This window comes from Lissotriton helveticus, chromosome 9 (assembly GCF_964261635.1).
Source record: "Lissotriton helveticus chromosome 9, aLisHel1.1, whole genome shotgun sequence".
Classification (NCBI taxonomy): Eukaryota; Metazoa; Chordata; class Amphibia; order Caudata; family Salamandridae; genus Lissotriton; species Lissotriton helveticus.
In genome coordinates, this window is record NC_136070.1 from 250,739,196 (window position 1) to 250,758,110 (window position 18,915).

Consider the following 18,915-nt stretch of genomic DNA (forward strand, 5'->3'; position numbering starts at 1 on the left):
ATCTGTGCCTTATGTAATGATCTGATTATATAACGTAATGTATCAATATCTTCGGATTATGTTAATTTGTACCTTATGTAAAGATCTATTTCTATTGTAAAGTGCTCTACCACCTTTGGGTATTGTCCACGCTGTATAAAATGCAAAAATAAACCAATGTAGGCTTTTCAGCTTTCAGATAACTTTCACCATGTGTGAGAAGGTGGGGGAGCTTAAAGAGGTGGGGCATATGGGGAGGGCGTGGTCGTATTCCCATAGAATTTACGAGACGTGGGGCGGGTCTTGGTGCTGGGAACTTACTCTCATCCCTCCCCAAAACAATAGCTTCAGAGGCTTCTGATAATGTCCTGGGGAGTTTGCAAACCCCTCATGAGCATCAGAAGTGCCCACCTTAAACCATGACCTGGAAATGCACACTGCATAGGGGTTACTGGTAGGGGTGGGCACAACTTAGTGAGTTTCACTCCACAGAAACGGAGATAAATAAAAACTTTGCGAGAATCTGTGGAGTTCTGCCAATGGGGGGATAATAGGCAGCTCCCGCTAAAATAAAGCACCGGTAGCATGAGCAGCGCTGAAAAATCAGTGCAAACGGCACCATGAGTTGCGCAAGATTGTGCAGCTATTTTAGTTGATTTTGCTGCCACTCCGACAGAAAGTCTACTTGAGCGTTCGTAAATCTACTCAAGTGGCAGCCCTCCGACCGTGACCACTCGTGTTAGAAAATCACGCTTGGGGACATCAAATCTCGCTCGCATTTTGTGCAGCCTCACAGAAGAAAAATTCCACCACACGGCGAATGGAGTAATTTGTCTGGTACTCCGCGTTAAAGAGTAATGAGGAATGACCAAAATTCTCCCAATTCCGTGGGCAAAATGAAACATTCCGCCCACACCTATTTTCCAGCTCATTGTATCTACCACTCTGTGACATCTGCTTCTTGCCGGGGGACTGGTTGAGCAGAACCAATATCATGTGGCACTTGGGACCTTGTGTGTTGGCAGGTCTGGAGATGTTTTCTCTAGGCTCATTAAAGCTGCAGCCGTACTTTGGAACACTGTTAGTATACTGGAGCGATCACACAGACTTAAACTAACAAACGTGGAGTTGTGAACTTCAAAACCTTACAGAATGCAGCGCTGCTTTTTCCTCTCTGCTGTAAATGAATATTATCTTTTTCTTACATACTTACTGTTATCAGTATTGGTTTGAAGGATTATCGTCTTAAATCGCCTTAACAAAAGAGAATTCATCACAAAATGGGAATGCTGATCCATACACTGTTCCTTCTCAGCAGGAATATAAGTGTGCTATGCTCTAGAACAGCCATATCGCTCTTTGAAACTCAAACATTCATAGTTAGATTGATGGATATTGTGGTGCTACACACAATAGACAGACTCTGTTATCTACCATCTCTTGCCAGAAAGGACTTGCTCTATCCAGAAACTCCCTTTTCCTACCAACAAGCTCCCCCTTAACTTCAAGGTTCCTGCCGTACCCTCAGATCACACAAGGTCTATCATTCTACCCACTAGCCTCCAATTTTCATCAACTTGATTAACATGTTTTAGCCATAGTCTCCCTGCTGTACTTGCATTGTCTCCATGGTTGGTCCATGTTCGGTCCACGAGTCTCCAATATCTAGAAACAAGAAAGAGATTCCCTAACGTTGATTTTCTGATGTTGTATATTAGAGACCAGGTAGGAGTTTCACACTCCACCACCATGGACGACCACACATTTGACCCATGCTGTGGGCGACCAGACAACCTCTTCACATACCACTGCTATAGAAGTTCAGCCAGGTTCTTCATATACCCGAGCTACAGTCAACTAGCCAGCCTCTTCAAACACCCCTGCTATGGTGGACCAGCCATCGTCTTCACATACCCCTTCTATGGATGACCAACAAGCCTCTTTGCACACTCCAGTTATGGCGGACCAACCATCGTCTTCTTGCACCCCTGCTACGGATGACCAGCAATGTACAACAAGCTAGCCTCTTCACACACCCTGATACGGATGACCAGCCAGCCTCTTCACGTACCCCAGCTTAGCCCTACCAGTCAGCGTATTCACAACCCCTTCAATGGACGACCAGCTAGCCTCTTCACATACCCCAGCTATTGCTGACCAGCCAGCCTCTTTACACAACCCTGCTATGTATGACTAGCCAGCGTCTTCACCACCCATGCTTCAGATGACCAGCCAGTCTCTTCACATACCTGTGCTAGGGTTTACCAGTCTCCCTCTTAACCTACCCCTGTTATAGACGACCAGCCAGCCTCTTCACATACCCCTGCTATGGATGACCAGCCTGCTTCGTCACCCAACTCTACTATAGATGACCAGCCAGCATCTTCACACACACCTGCTATGGATGGCCTGCTAGCATCTTCACATACCCCTGCTATGGACGACCAGCCAGCGTTGTCACACACCCCTTCTATGAACGACCAACCTACTTCTTCACACACACCACTGCTACAGACGGCCAGCCAGCCTTTTCCCACAACCCTGCTACATGCCACCACCCTGTCTTTTCACACACTCCACTGTGGACCACAACTCAGCCTCTTCACACACCTGCTATGATGGCCATCCAGCTTCTTCACATAGCCTTACTCTGGACGCCTAACCAGCCTCTTCAACTATTACCACTATGGCTATTCAGCCCGCCGCTTTACTAACTCCGGATATGTGGGCAATCCAGCCTGTTCACATAGCCCTATTATGGACAATAAGCCGAGCCTCTTCACATACCCCTACTATGGATGACCAAGCTGCCTCTTCACATACCCCTGCTCTAGACGAGCAGACAGTTTCTTCCAGTGGTGCTCAAACACCTTTTAGCGTAGTGATGCTGGCCTATATTGTGACCTCACTGAAGTATAGGGGTATGTGACAGTCATTCCAAGAATTAAGTCTGTATTGTTCCTGCATACTCAGTATGCCCTAATATAGTTTGGCATTGCGTGCCCTATTGTATCTGATTTCGTGCCATACTCCTTCTGCTGCACTATTAACTGCTCCTTTGCACCCCCCCCTTTGTACCCTAGAGCTTGGCATGCTCTATCAATGAACAACAAGATTATTGTGTGGCAGCCACAGCGAGAAGGAAGGAAGCTATGCACATCTGTTATTAAATGGCTGGTAACCCTAGCACTCTACAGCTACTAGGAGCGAAGCATTTGGCACCAACACACAGCAGTGTCCATAGATACTAAGGGCCCCTAGCGGTGTTGGGACCGGCCGCCAGCGGTGCGGCGGTCCCACATTGCAAATTAGGATGCAACCGCCACCGTGGTGGTTGCAGTCCGTATCTTTGACATTTTGGCGGGTGCTGCTGGAAGCAGCACCCGTCGCAATGTCAAAGAGGCACGTCGTGCATTGCCATGCACAACGTGGCAGGCACTGTGCGGTGTCTGCCACCTTGAGCATGGCAATGTGTGGAGATACCACAGGTACCCCCTAAGTGCAGTCTCACCCTCCCCCCGGGGGCCCGCAATGGCCCCAAAGCAATTCCCGCCAGCCTTACCATGGCAGCATCGCCGCCATGGAAAGGCCTTTGCATTCTCCCATGCTAATATGGATGGCGGTGCCTGGTATGCACCGCCACCATATTAGTAATCCATTCTGCCCGGCTGGCAATCGGAACGATTGCCTAGCGGCGGACGCACTATGGGTCCGCCCTGAAACCCCCCCGCCATTGTAATATGGCAGGGGGTTTCACTCGTTACGATATCATGACGGTCGCCACCGCCGGCTCGGTGGTGGCGGAAGTCACAACTTCTAATTTGGCACCAACACACAGCAGTGTCCATAGATACTAAGGGCCCCTAGCGGTGTTGGGACCGGCCGCCAGCGGTGCGGCGGTCCCACATTGCAAATTAGGATGCAACCGCCACCGTGGTGGTTGCAGTCCGTATCTTTGACATTTTGGCGGGTGCTGCTGGAAGCAGCACCCGTCGCAATGTCAAAGAGGCACGTCGTGCATTGCCATGCACAACGTGGCAGGCACTGTGCGGTGTCTGCCACCTTGAGCATGGCAATGTGTGGAGATACCACAGGTACCCCCTAAGTGCAGTCTCACCCTCCCCCCGGGGGCCCGCAATGGCCCCAAAGCAATTCCCGCCAGCCTTACCATGGCAGCATCGCCGCCATGGAAAGGCCTTTGCATTCTCCCATGCTAATATGGATGGCGGTGCCTGGTATGCACCGCCACCATATTAGTAATCCATTCTGCCCGGCTGGCAATCGGAACGATTGCCTAGCGGCGGACGCACTATGGGTCCGCCCTGAAACCCCCCCGCCATTGTAATATGGCAGGGGGTTTCACTCGTTACGATATCATGACGGTCGCCACCGCCGGCTCGGTGGTGGCGGAAGTCACAACTTCTAATGAGCCCCTAAGTGTTGTACACTCTAGGACCAAAATTATCGAAATTGACGCAACACAGCACTGCATTAAAAAATTATGCACCATCACATTTAATAGGAGTCATAGGCTGATGATGTCAAACGCCATGCTCATGCTAAAAAAACTGTTCGTAAGCATTGCGCTGTGGTGCAAAGGTGAGGCAGCGATGCCACGCCACGGTTAAGTCCACGGTTAAGTTGCAAAAAGTGTGCATTTTCACATAAACTACATGGGGAAGTATCACGCAGTATTCCACATGTCCCCTGCTTGCTTCTGGTTTCATTTGGTATCAATTTTACACTCAAAGCCAGGTCACACTATTTTACAATATCTGGCTCAGTACATATCCAGGTGTAGTAACTCATTTCCACTGTCCATAGTTGAAACTTATGTATTCCTTCCCATGACGTGTGTGTATAGACTAATCCCTCACTGTTTTGCATTCCAATAAATAGAAAACCAAAGATCCTGTGGTTGCAGGATATTATTTAACAGACACTGACACATATGGGTCCACTATATATTCATCTTTAATGACTTCCTTTAAACTAGAACCCTCAAAAAAAAAACTACCTCATCCATTGTTAATCTACAAGAAATGCAACAATTTGCTGTGCACTTTTTCTTCTTTATATGAACCTGCTCCTCAGCTCATCCAGAACAAGCATTTACAATGCAACGGTTTCGCCTTTGTAAAAGTTAGAGCTATTGGCATTGTAAATGACAATTTTTTTATTTATGTGTTGGTTTTGAAAACAGATAAATAAATGGCATTGTAGTAATATCAAGAAAGGACTAGCTTAGTTGTGTTGGCGAGACTCAGAGGTTACGTCTGTGGGCAAACCATTTGGTTTGATCATGAAGCCCTCACCCACCAACCTAGTTAGTGGCATGCTTCATCATCGGGCCCACCACAGTGACACCGAATGTGTCCCGGGTGTGCTGCGACTCCAGATTACTGAGGAGCTGGTATACTTACTGAGTGTGCTGTGATAAGTGGGTGTGAACGTGATGTTTAAAAGCTATGCAGGTGGTCCCAGTTCCCGAGGGTGTAAGGATAATTTTAATGTCTGGGCCCCTGCTAGCAGATAAAAAGGCAAGTGGACGTTATGGAGTGAATTATGAGCTCCTACGTCCTGTGTGGTCTACATGTTTCAGCCAGGCCTTTTGTTTACATCTGGCTTTCCTCAGGACCAATGAGTATGTGTGGGTGATAAAATAAATAAACTATATTAAGTGGTTGGTGTGTGTTAAGAAAGTGTCGCACTCGCTAAGGTGCTATACGTGTTAGAGGGGGATTCCCTCTGCTTTACTGTACATATAACATAAAGACACAAACAGACATATAGGATAGAGTCAATGAGAATGGTATTCTTTTAACACAACATGTTGCCGGCTTCTAAGGTGCGTGAACGACCTAGAGCGGCAGGTAGAACGTGGCCATGAGGATTTGCATGGCAGATGTGATTTATAGCGTTTTTTAAACGAAGTGGCGGTGGTGGGCTAAACAGCGAAGCGAGCGTAGCGTGAGGTGCAGGTAAGTATAGTACATTTTCCTCACACTTGCTATTTGCTGTTAAAGCCTCCTGGGTCACCTGGCAGGGAGAGAAGACCCTAGGCATTGTAAAAAGGCAAAGGTTAGGGCTGAGCCTGTGGGGAGAAAGATACTGCTGCTTACCTAGATCGTAGAGGTGAATCAGCATGGTTACTCACGGAATTGCCGATCTGCGTGCTCCTGCGACCTATTGTCCTGCTCCGGTGTCCCGAGTGAAGGTTAGAGCTCCTAGGTCGGGTTTAAATAGCCCGTTTCATTCACAGCACCTGCGGCAGGAGTGAAAAGAGTGGGTGTGGTCGCGCAGAAAGCGTCAAGTCATCTGCCGTACTGCGCATGTGTGCGCGATCAGTGCTAGTTGCGCGCATGCGCGGAGTGGAGACTCTGTACTGGCCAGCGCTTGCACAATGAGTGGGAGATCGTCAAGCGTCTACAAAATGATCCCACCCGCATTATCAAATCAGCGGATAAAGGGGGAGGGATTGTGGTCATGAACAAGAGCGACCATGTCACTGAATGTCGCAGACTCTTAAGCGACACACGTAATTACAAATGTCTAAAAAAAGATCATACTGAAGAACTACAGAAGAAAATCAACGAGCTTATCAAAGAGGCCAGCGATGCAGACTACATATCCAAACAGGAGGCGGATTACCTCTGTACACAAAATGCCAGAGTACCCTACTTTTATACAGTGCCCAAGGTGCACAAAGGGGTCACTCCGCCCCCAGGCAGACCCATCGTGTCGGGCATCCAGTCCCTTCTAGAACCACTATCACACTTCTGTGACTTCTATCTCAATCCGCTTGTTCAAAAGACACCATCCTGTTCGTGTTGCCTGTACTTACCTGCACCTCACGCTACGCTCGCTTCGCTGTTTAGCCCACCACCGCCACTTCGTTTAAAAAACGCTATAAATCACATCTGCCATGCAAATCTTCATGGCCACGTTCTACCTGCCGCTCTAGGTCGTTCACGCACCTTAGAAGCCGGCAACATGTTGTGTTAAAAGAATACCATTCTCATTGACTCTATCCTGTATGTCTGTTTGTGTCTTTATGTTATATGTACAGTAAAGCAGAGGGAATCCCCCTCTAACACGTATAGCACCTTAGCGAGTGCGACACTTTCTTAACACACACCAACCACTTAATATAGTTTATTTATTTTATCACCCACACATACTCATTGGTCCTGAGGAAAGCCAGATGTAAACAAAAGGCCTGGCTGAAACATGTAGACCACACAGGACGTAGGAGCTCATAATTCACTCCATAACGTCCACTTGCCTTTTTATCTGCTAGCAGGGGCCCAGACATTAAAATTATCCATACACCCTCGGGAACTGGGACCACCTGCATAGCTTTTAAACATCACGTTCACACCCCCTTATCACAGCACACTCAGTAAGTATACCAGCTCCTCAGTAATCTGGAGTCGCAGCACACCCGGGACACATTCAGTGTAACTGTGGTGGGCCCGATGATGAAGCATGCCACCAACTAGGTTGGTGGGTGAGGGCTTCATGATCAAACCAAATGATTTGCCCACAGACGTACCCTCTGAGTCTCGCCAACACAACTAAGCTAGTCCTTTCTTGATATTACTATATATAAACCAGGGGATCCGGACTAGCCTATCTAGTCCTCTCTCTCCATTTTGATTTGCAAATAAATGGCATTGTCATTTACAATGCCAATAGCTTCATCTCTCGCAAATGCGAGACCTATTGCATTTGCACCCACACGCACACACACAGAGAGCCACCCACACACACACAGAGCCACCCACACATAGAGCCACCTACAAAAAAAAGCTAGCCACACAGACAGAGCCCCAACACACACAGAGCTCTGTAATGAGTACACATTTGCAGGCAGCTGCACACTGTAAAGAATGCATGCTTATTTTGTACATATATATTCAACCTAGCTCGTTCACATATTGTAAGCACAAAAAATCATAACTTTGAAAAGATACAGTAAACTGTTTTAAACATGATGCTAATTTCAAATATTCATAGAATTCTTTGTAAGTGTGCAGAACAGGTTGAAAAAAGTCCAAGAAAACATTTTGATAAAGTTCAGCAAAATGTTGATAGAACAATCTTGTGGTCTCTGTTAAGAAGTCTAATTGACACTCGAGGTGTGTGTGGGGGGGTGGGGGTGGGGGGTGCAATAGTAAACTTTAAAAAATGAAGTGCTTCCTCTGAAAAAATGGTGCAGACATTTTCCCAAAAGTGTATATATAACGAAAAGTTGGGTAAAACCTTCTGAAAAGGTGGGAAGAAATGTAAAAGGTGCACACAACTCTTTCAGAAAAATGCCTTGAAATGTTTGAAAAATAATTCACAACTCTGTTTAAGTATGCTGAATTATTTGAAAATGACACCAAAAGTTTTGAAAAAGTGTGCAGAACTCTTTGGAAACGTGTAAAGAAGTCTTTGAAAAGTGAAAACGAGTCTCAGAAACGAGGAAATCATTGTTAGAAAAAACAACCTAAACAGTTTATGCCGACAGAACTCTTTGAATAAGAGCAAAAACATCCCTTCAATAAACGTGCAGATAGTTTGAAAAAGTTTACTGAACTCTTTCTGAAGTTTGAAGAACTCACTGATATGTTAGCCCTTCTTTTCATGAAGGAACAGTCCTCAAGAAAGGTGCACACACTGCTTTATAGAAGGGACGGGACTGTGACAGGAGTGCAGAGCACTTTAAATGTGTACAGGCTTTTCGAAGAAACCTGAAGAGAATGGTTGACAGATGCGTCTCACAGCCGAGGTGTCCAGGTAAACACCTGCCCTGTCATCTTCAGACAGCCACCGCACCTCCCAGATGCGGATTACCTCCTTTAAGCCTCACAAGCCCAGACAGCTGTTTCAGGGAGAGTTACGTAAGCAGGAAGGGTGCACTTGTCTGTGGCGAGCCATCACTGTGCATCTGACACTCGCTGGTGACAAGCCAGCGCCTGGGTCACTCTGCTCGCTCAGTTCTAATCCAGGCTGCCCCAAGAACATTTTGTGTGACTCTGAACAACCCCCCCTCCAAATTCCTCAGTGTTATAATCTGGCAGAAGTTTAGAAACAAGCTAACATACGACTAATAGACACACATACGCACATAAGCGCTATGTGTACAGAACATGTATCAGTTTACCAGACAGTGTGCGTAGTGCAGGCCTCTCGGCGCTATGCTGATGTCCTGTCATTGGTAGCGTTTAGAATGCACTAGTGCAGCAGCATTCTGTACAGATTAATTAATGCATGCTGTCCTACAGCATGTGAAAGCAGACGGACTTGTTTCTAAGCACTACCTGTTTTAGCATAGAGTAATTTTAAGGTAAAGGGCGCGAAAGGGATTTGATGAAGGTAACACAATGGGATCAACAGATGAAGACAGCATTCCAGACCATGTCTGCGACCTAGCCACTCTAGATCACATGTTCTACCTGCATAAAGAGCAATGCGCATAGAAATTAATAACAAAACGCCCGCGTGACGCGCGATCAGAGCCCCTTACCTGGGACTGCGCCTCTTCCGGCACCTCTCGGAACCCCCCCACCGCTCCGTTCAGCGGGCGCCCCTCTCCAGAGTTTTCCATTCAAAGCACTGCCCACACCATCCCTTTCAGCAAGCCCCATCCACGCCCTCTGCCCCAGGCCCCGTACAGGAGGCACTGCACACAGCAACAACAGCACGCTTCTATTCGGCGCTTAGAAGGGAAATCATGAAACAAGCAGTAAAAATACAGCGTTTCTCTGTTTTGTTGTTTGGGAGTACAGGCCACGCACAAAGGTGCGGTAAAACCTCTCAATGCATCTATCAGGGAAAAAAGCATTGTGTGCGAAGGTATAGAAGTCGCTCGTTCATCCTCAAACTACCAACATCTCGATGATCCCTGCAGGAAACGGACGGCTGGCTTTGGAAAGCGAGACCGGTGGGGGAGAACGCCCGCACAGCCTCACTCCGAATAGCAACAGCTCGTGTAGTGCTCCCTCGCCCAGAAAGTGCCCTCTCGCAGCCAGACGCCTCTACTGAAACCCCGCCAGGAGCGTGTCTGGGATGTTCAGCTGACTGGATGTGTCAGATAGGCTCCGAATGGGTTTTCGCGGGTCAAGGTTCCATCGGCTGCAGGAGCAAGACTATTACGGGCACAAGGACAGCGGGAGGGGGGGCGGGAACACGAACAGCGGGAGGGGGGGCAGAACGGGCACATGGACAGCGGGAGAGGGGGCAGAACGGGCACACGAACAGCGGGAGGGGGGGCAGGAACGGACAGCGGGAGGGGGGCGGGAACGGACAGCGGGACATCGCGCAACCCACCCCTACAAAGGACACTTCCGAAATGGGGGAAAACAAAGCTGTAAAAAAAAATAATAATAAACACCGCCCACCGCCGCATGACGATCGCAAGGGGGCGGGATGAGTAAAAATGGCCGGAACGCCCACGAATCTGCTCCGGCCATGACGGACAGATCTGTGTTCCAATGGCTAGCCTCCATTTATGGAGCTAGCCAATGGAACAGAGGGGCGGGACATGAGTACACATCTCTAGACATAAGCTTTCGCCTTGCGCGGAAAGTCTGCTGCTCAGCCTTTCGGCGAGGCGAAACCTAAAAAGTAACCAAAGATGTATAAACGTCAAAGAGAAAGTTTCATTTTGACCCCGTTCTTCCACTCTAACTTGCTGTTTAAAGTTCATAAAAGACCAAAATATTGTCTGTCCTATTACACCTGACATAGGCAGTCATTGGCGTACTTTGTTAGTGTACCTGTGTGCTCTACTCATGGCATAATCTGGCAGAGATCTATTTACTGGCCTACTCCACCACTGTGATCTGTAGTTTACTCGAAGGCAAACTCCATCAGTGAGCCCTGGTATTGACATACGTTGTCACTGTGCCCTATCGCACCCTTCTCAAACACAGACACTGGCATTCTTCTTTTGTGTGCCCTATTTCATTCTTTTCTTTGGCCTGCCATGGCACAGACCCCATTAGATTCTATTCATTGCCATGTTTATTTATTTATTTATAAAGTTTTATATAGCCCTCTGTGGGTCCATCTGTAGTAGCTCATTGGCTTATTCCACCAGTGTACCCTATTGTTATCTGCTCATTACACACGCTGTCACTGTTCACTTTTGTTCCATGTGTCATCGACCCATTCAAAGTAACCTAATGAAGTTAGCACGTGAATATATTTCATCAGCATGCCTTATTGTTATCTACTTTTTGACACAGTCCATTAGTGTGTCCTGTTTTTAGGATGAGCCTACTAGACAGTGGAGGCTTATGGTGGCTTACCAAGAATATAGAGGAGCTCAGAACCTGCCCATTGCTTTTAGCTTAGTTTCCTGTCACTCTCATTTGCCTGCTTCTTATACGTGTCCCAGCTCGTCAAATCTTATGTGTCCCTCCCATGGAGCATTGCCTCCTTATCATCGCTTTGACAGGCACCTCTGCTTCCACTGCTTGGTTTTCAAGCACTACTTTGTTCTTTTGTGTTAAGCACTCCATGAGAATACATGTGTATACAAGCTGTTTCCCTCATGCACTTCTCTCCCCCAGCACTCTGTGGCCTGAGTGATTCTCCCCATTCTCCTCCCTTTTGTGCTCCCTCGATTGTTCCTCCCAATGTCCCCCATGTTCCTTCCATCACCTGTGCTACCCTTTTCTCTACTAGCTGTTTCTTCCCCCACCCATGTCTTCCATGTTTCTTTCACCATCCACCTGCCCCCCTTATTGCTTCCACCTCCCTCTTACCATATTGCGTGTTCTCCCATGTTGCTTCTGTCTTCCCTCGTCACCCGGGTTCTTCCTCCCCCCCGACCCTACCCACCCCATACCTCGCTTAAAAAAAAAGGATATTGCAAATTTTATTTTATTTTTGTTACTAATCCAATTCGGATGAATAATTACAACGTTTTTTTAAAAAGCACCCAGGTCAAAGGCTTTAAAAAAAACTATAGACAAGTTGTACAGCCTCAGAGATGCTGTGCAGTGTGGCTAAAAAACATTGGTCAATCCAAAAGGTCACAAAGCGAAAACGATTTGCTTTGACAATGCTTGTTATCTTTACTTTGGCATCTTGTAGCTGCATGACCTATTGTACCCCTTTCCCTTACATTCTCGTGTAATGTATCCTGATGTGACAGCTAACTAGTTCTCAGTCTTGTGTGCACAATTATACCTAGCATGTTGGCATCGTCAGAAGATGGCCCTATGGTACTTTTTTTGGGCCCTACTGTACCCGTGTGTGTCAGCGTCCAGCAGGAAGATAGAAAAGGAAAGATTAGAAGAGAGGTATTTGAGACAGAATCGACGGATAGAGAGAAATAGGAAGTAAGAGAGGAAGAATAGTAAAGTGTGAGGCAAAAAAAGAGAGAGACATAGGAAGTGAGAGAGAAAGGAAGTGAAGTGGCAGGCAAAGAGACAGAGAGAACGAGTGTGAGGAAGACAGTGGAAGAGAAAAAGAGGGACAAGACAAAGAGAGACAAAGCAAGAGAGAGAAAAAGGGTAGAAAAGAGAGAGGAAGTGCTGGAATCCAGCGAAATCGACAATAGTAGAGCGGGGAGAGAGTGACCCACTGCAGGTTACGTTTCCAGTAACTAACTATTCAGCCTATTTTGCTCATTAACCGCTGGGGTTGAGGGATTTCCTTTCCCAGTCTCTCGTCTCGCTCTTCTCTGTGATTCAAAGTGGGTCCTACAGGCTGCATTTGCTTCCTCCGGGGGTTTGTGAAGTCTTGTGTGTATTGATTGTTAGAAGATCTGTTTATGTTTCCAAAAGGCTTATGTTTACAGTAATTAATTTTAATTAATTTTGGTGTCCTCAGAACCATCTTCACCTCGTACCAACTGGAGGAGCTGGAGAAGGCCTTCAACGATGCGCATTACCCTGATGTGTACGCTAGGGAGATGCTCGCCATGAAAACTGAGCTTCCAGAGGACAGGATACAGGTAGGAGGCCATTCATGATCCCACCTTTACCACCTCGCGGTTATTTCTGTCACCTTTCTCATCATCTCTTATCATCACCACAACTGTTTTTGTTCAATTCATGTGCAACGTGTTTACCCATACAGCAACGATGAGGATTGTTAGCGTCCTCAATGTCACCTCTACAACGACTGTCACTGTTACTATCCTCATGGTCTTTGCACCCGCCCTGGGTCTCAACGACCTCACCCTCATGGTCACCACAATCACCACGGGCCTCACCATACTCTCCATGACAGCCACCAATACGGCAACAATTGTGGTCACTGTCCTCACTGTCCCAGCACATCAACCTTCGGTCACCCTGGCCTCATCATCGTTAGCACCTACACAGCAACCATAACTGCCACTACTATAATAACTATTGCTGTCACCATCCTCACCATCACACATAACACAACAACAGTGGTTCTGACTGCCCTCACCATCAGAATCCCCACCGCAATACCCATGCTGGCACCGTCCTCACCTTCACTTCCACCAACACATTATGCATGGCAGCCACCATCCTCACCATCACGGTTACCACATTAACCATTACTCTTGTGGTACTCAACATCATAGTCCCTCATTAAACAACCATTAGGGTAACCATCTTCACAATGACCACCACTGCCCTGGATCTCACCGTCCTCGCCTTCAAAGTCATCTACAGAAAAGTCATGCTGTCACCCTTCTCACTGTCACAGCAACCACTGCAATCATGGGTTACATAATTATCATAGATACCAACACAACAGCTATGTTGTAACCGTCCTCCCCTTCACAGACATCAACACACCAGCCATGGCAGCCACCATCCTCACTATTTCAGTCGCCACAACAACCATACCATCTTCAGAGCCACCAAAACAACAGGCATGCTTTCACAGTCTCAACCACCACAACAAACTTGAGTCTTCACCATCATAGTCTTCAAAACAACCACTGTGGCCCTAGTACTCACTATCATTTTTACTACAACAACTGTGAGACTCACCATTCTCACCATCCCAGTCACCACCACAAAAACCATGGCTGGCATGGTCATAGTTGCACCACCACTAAAAGCCATCATGGTCATTACTTTCTCCTCCACCACGCCACTCACCACTATAGAAGGCAATCACTACGACCACCTTCACAGTGCAGACTGTAGAATCCTGAGATGGGCTGGTATGATGGCTGTACTGGCCAGAAAAATGCTCTTGGGGCTATAAGGAGAAAGAAGATGAGTGTAGGCCAGGATGCTGTGCGCATCCCCTCCCTCAATAGCACAGGAACAAATTCAAAGTTATTTGTGGTTTAAGTTCTCAACTTATTACAAAATGTAATAATTATAATGTTTGTTGGAATGGAGAATGGAGTTATTGTTGACTTGTCCACCATCTCAAAGCACATAGTATGACTGTATATTCTTACTGACAGCGATTCGCAACATTAAATGCACTACAGCATTATCAGCCAGCCACTGCATCCAACACGCCTGGCTGTGGGAACGTGTGCAATGGTGAACCCACCACCTCAGAACAGACTCTTTTAACATTTCCCACACCTTCAGACCTTTAGAACAGCGATTTTCTCCCCAAGGGTAACACCACTCTCCTGGTCCACAACTGTGGAAAACTTAGCATTTTAATCTGTTGCAACAATGGCATAATCATTGCTTGGTTTGCGAAAAAAGTACCAGGGCCCAAACATTTTCTGTACCAGCTTCTGCCCACTGCTGGCACTACCTGCAACCGCTGGTGCCGCCCCTATAGTTCTGTTCCTTTCTTAAGCATAGGTTCCATCTCAAATCTATTGCTGCACAGACCCCACGGAATCGGTTGTTCATTCTTGCAGTCCATATTATGCCTGGATAATATGAGGGTTCTTCTAAGGGTGAAGGGGGCAGGGCGGGCATCGGCAGTGGTTGCTTTCTCCACCTCACGTTCCCCAACTATGTTTGGGGTTGAAAAGTCTACAGTTACAACAGTTCGAGGCAGTTGGGGACCCGAATTACAGGCAATCCTGTTGTGAATGGCTAATGTTTGAAGTGCATACACTCACTCCAGTTGGGGGCAAAACTTTTTTTTTCTTTTAAAGTCAGTCCTGGGCAGCCAAGTGTGTGGTGAATCAGTGGGCAGGGATGCAAGCTCGGCGCGGAAGGAGTGTGGGATATTTTAGACACTCTTCTTGATGATAAGGGAAAGGAAAGGGTAAGAGCAGAAGACACCCTACAGAGGTCACAGGAAGTAATCCGCCGCTGGCTTCTGGGAGGGAATACCTCTGGTTTGGATGTTGCACTTGTTCTGGAGGTGTTCCTCCGCATCTAGAATGGCTGCCACCTTACCCCATCTGTAGCAGTGTACCGCGCACAGTCAGCACAGTCTCATTGAAATGCCACTTATATCCTTCGATGACCAACTGGTGTGCCTAGCAGTTCATGTCTAGGTCGTTGACAGCACTGAACTGTGCCACTATGTCACTGCCAAAATGGTAGCCAGCTTGAGTCTGGATGGATGGGAAGAGTCCATCATGCACTCTTTCCGTCGATGATGGCACACAGGGTAAGTTTTCAAAGATCTTGGTGCAGAGCCTCCACACTGCGACTGAGCCATACTTGTGCAGCATTCATCATTAAAGCCGTGGAACTATGCAATCAGTTGTCTTCTATGGTTCCTCCGAACAGTGGTGGCTCCTCCACTAAGGCAAAGGAGCATCTCCCCACTGCCTCAGAGCAGCGAAAGAAGGGAAAAAATAAAGTGATAATAACTAATGTTATTATCATTTTAGTTTGTCCTCCTGCTGCGGCAGGTTGCGAGAGGGGGCGGGGTTGAAGAGCAGGGAGGAGGGTACAACACTCCTAAGTGCGCAATAACTTGTTTGGTCGACCCTCTCGGGCCGCCCAAAACAGTCATGTGCACTTTCCCCCTTCTCCACGCAGGCTGCATTACAGCCTGCATGGAGAACATGCCCACCCTTACAGCCCCTGCCTGAGCACTGTGTCATGGCGCTCAGACCAATCACAGTGCTGCATTGCAGTGTTGTGGTTTGCTGCAGGGACCGCAGGAGCCCTGGTGCTACCTGTTTCTTAAAAGACGGCAGGAAGAGAACGCAGGAGAGTGCGGGGACAGTCAGCCAGACGGCCGGCCAGGGGTTAAGTGTTTTTTTAATTTTTTATTGTGATCCCCTCTCCCACCACCCCGCCCCTTGTAACTGCTGCTTTCAGGCAGCTGCCACAAATGCCTCCTAAGGAAGGTCATGCAAAGTAATATCACACCATGGGGTGCAAGCAGCAGAAGGAAGGTCTCCAAGCTATAAAATCCAGGATCCAGAGTCACCCAGGAAAGGATAGTTTGCTTCTGGAACATCTCTGACAATTCTGAATAACTTTTTCAATTAGAATTGTCCATGGCTATTTCTGCAATGGAGAATACACTCACTGTAAGTTGTTCTCCTCCACCAAAATCCCCCTTGCCTTGGACCACAAACCCTTTACTTACTTTTCCTTGATGAGGTCACAACAACCCAGAGGCTCTACCTGCCTATCCAAATCACTCATATCAACCATTCTCCCTCGTCTTTCCTGAATCTCAGACAGCACCACACTGCTCACCGGCTGAAGACCGGATGAGTTACATGCCCGCCATAGGTCAACTCTAGAGCTCCTATTTGTTTTTGTTGGTTCTAAATCTGAACCCCTGGGCTGGACTGGCCATGTAACTCAACAGACTCTCCCCCAGGGGGTTGGAGACATTAGGGCAGATTTTTTTAGGGGCCTTAAAAAGCCTCTGCAGTTTCTTGTTTATTGCAGCAGGCACAGCGGGGGTCATAAGATGAGAAAGAGAGATGAAAACGAGAGAGACAGAAAATGTTTGGGTGGAGAGAGAAAGAGGTGAGGAAGAGAGTAGGGCAGAATTGAACATTTTTGCTAGGGCTGCTTTTGGTTTCTAATCCGGGGCTACTGTATCCGTCACACCGTTGCCAGACCAGCTAGCCGGTCCCATGAGACAGAATGATTCTTTGAGATGCTCGCTGGGAGCTCTGGCTTAGTCCAGACTTACTTGAATCAACCAAAGATGAGCAAATCAGTGTCTCTTTCTGTTTGGGGCGTGAAAATGCCTGGGAGAGGCCGTGTGTGCTACTGGAACTACTTCCCATTTGCCATGGTAGCAATGAAAATCTGAAAAATAAAATACAAATGTGTCAATGCCTCTTGATATAAAAATGCTGCTCAGCAGCAGTTATTCTGACCTTGCATAATCAGTGGAGTCATGAATGGAAGCACCTCTGTTAAGTGCCAAAGCTCCAAAATGAGTTCCAGTACTGAGTCATGGCAAACACCAGCTAAATGTAAGCACCATATATGATCAACAATAAAATCCTGCAAAACCCAATAGGTAACCATCAAGGACTCCCTTCATATCCTGTGACTTAACAAGTTTTGTACTCTTTAGCTGAATTGTTGCAAAGTTCACTTTTTTGCTATTTTCCATTTCTTAGTTGAGGTTTACTGCTCAGTGTAGAATTGCATGACTCCACCACATTTAGTTAGGAGATGGAACCTCATACAAATCTATGTATTAAGGTAAAGTTACTGTAAATAACTTTACAACTATACCTTACATTCCGTTTAGTGGGCAGACATGTCCGCCACAGATCCATGGTGTAGATCACCACCATGGAGATGGAGACCTCCTCCACCTAAGTGGAGATCTCCATTTGTATAATATAAATGTAAATTCATTTGGAATATTTATTCCTAACCTGGAACTAATAAACTATAATGTTACAACACATTAACTCATCAAAATAAATTTGTATTAAAAAATACTCACCCTCACTAACATTTTTATTTAAGAGTCTGTAACTTGGCTAAATGTTATATATATATATGTTATAAATATATATATATATATATATATATATATATATATATTACTGCTCCAACTCCTCCGTCTGAAGACAAAGAATTCTCCGCACTCCGGGGTAAATTTTCCAACGGTTGCTTTATTTAGACAATGACAGACGCCCTCGCGTTTCGGCAATTAGCCTTTCTCAATGTCAATGACCCTCTTACAACATCCTGTTTTTAACAATTAATGAGGTAGAGGAAGGACTACAGGCCGACTGGTGATAACCAGCGCCATCTTAGAGTGGGACATATTTACATATTTACAAATAAACTTGTATTACAAGCGTGTTTCTTCGTTCTGTTTTTCTCAAAACATGTCCGTCCACCCTTAACATAAGTCTTTCAGATAGGTGATATGTACAAAATTTATGACAACATCACAAACACTTTCATAGTGCTTACTATCGAATTGACCCATGTCACAAACGCAAAATTAATTATATATATATAGTGTTTTATTAACGTTTAATGTATTTTGTAAATTAAGCTTATTAGTAAATAAAAAATATAAAAAGGATATTTTATTATTTTTAATGAATTACATTTTACATTCATTTAAATGTGGAACTAACTTAAATAATGTACTATTAGTTACTGTGGGGTGTTATTTTAATTCCCTGCCTCAGTGATTTTTGTGGGAGCATGTTGCAGTACCGGTGGTTGGCCATTTGTGTTGCTTGAAGTCCTCTACTCTTGGGCTGGAGTATATTTACTTCGGTTTGGATTCCTTTAGGGCAGTGGTAAACTTAGAAGTGTATTTTGCGAATTGCAATGGTCTTACTCTTTCGTGGATGTGTGTTTTGTATTGGCATATCCATCCAAAACCATCCTTTAATTTCCCTGAGTCCCTCCCATTTAGTACTAATGAATTGTCTTACTCGTTTGGTTGTGTGTGTTATGTATTAGCGGGTCCCTCCCAAACCCCTCCTAAAATGTCCCTAAGCCCTTCCCATTTAGAGCTAAGTAATCCCCATTTTCCAGACCATTCGCTCTTCTTCCTCCAACATTTACTACCAATACATATACCATTACATACCTGTGAGGAGAGCTTCGCCACTGTGGT

General features: G+C 46.3%; 1 protein-coding gene and 1 pseudogene across 1 annotated transcript in view; one reads left to right on the plus strand and one right to left on the minus strand.

Annotated features, from left to right (window-relative positions):
* VSX2 (visual system homeobox 2) overlaps positions 1-18,915 on the plus strand; it is a 101,553-nt gene that overhangs the window by 37,548 nt on the left and 45,090 nt on the right. The window contains exon 3 of the mRNA XM_078659875.1: positions 12,811-12,934. Within this exon, the coding sequence (XP_078516001.1) occupies positions 12,811-12,934 (124 nt within the window). The remainder of the gene's footprint in view (positions 1-12,810; positions 12,935-18,915) is intronic.
* On the minus strand, positions 15,181-16,508 carry LOC144782544 (serine/threonine-protein phosphatase 4 catalytic subunit B pseudogene; annotated as a pseudogene).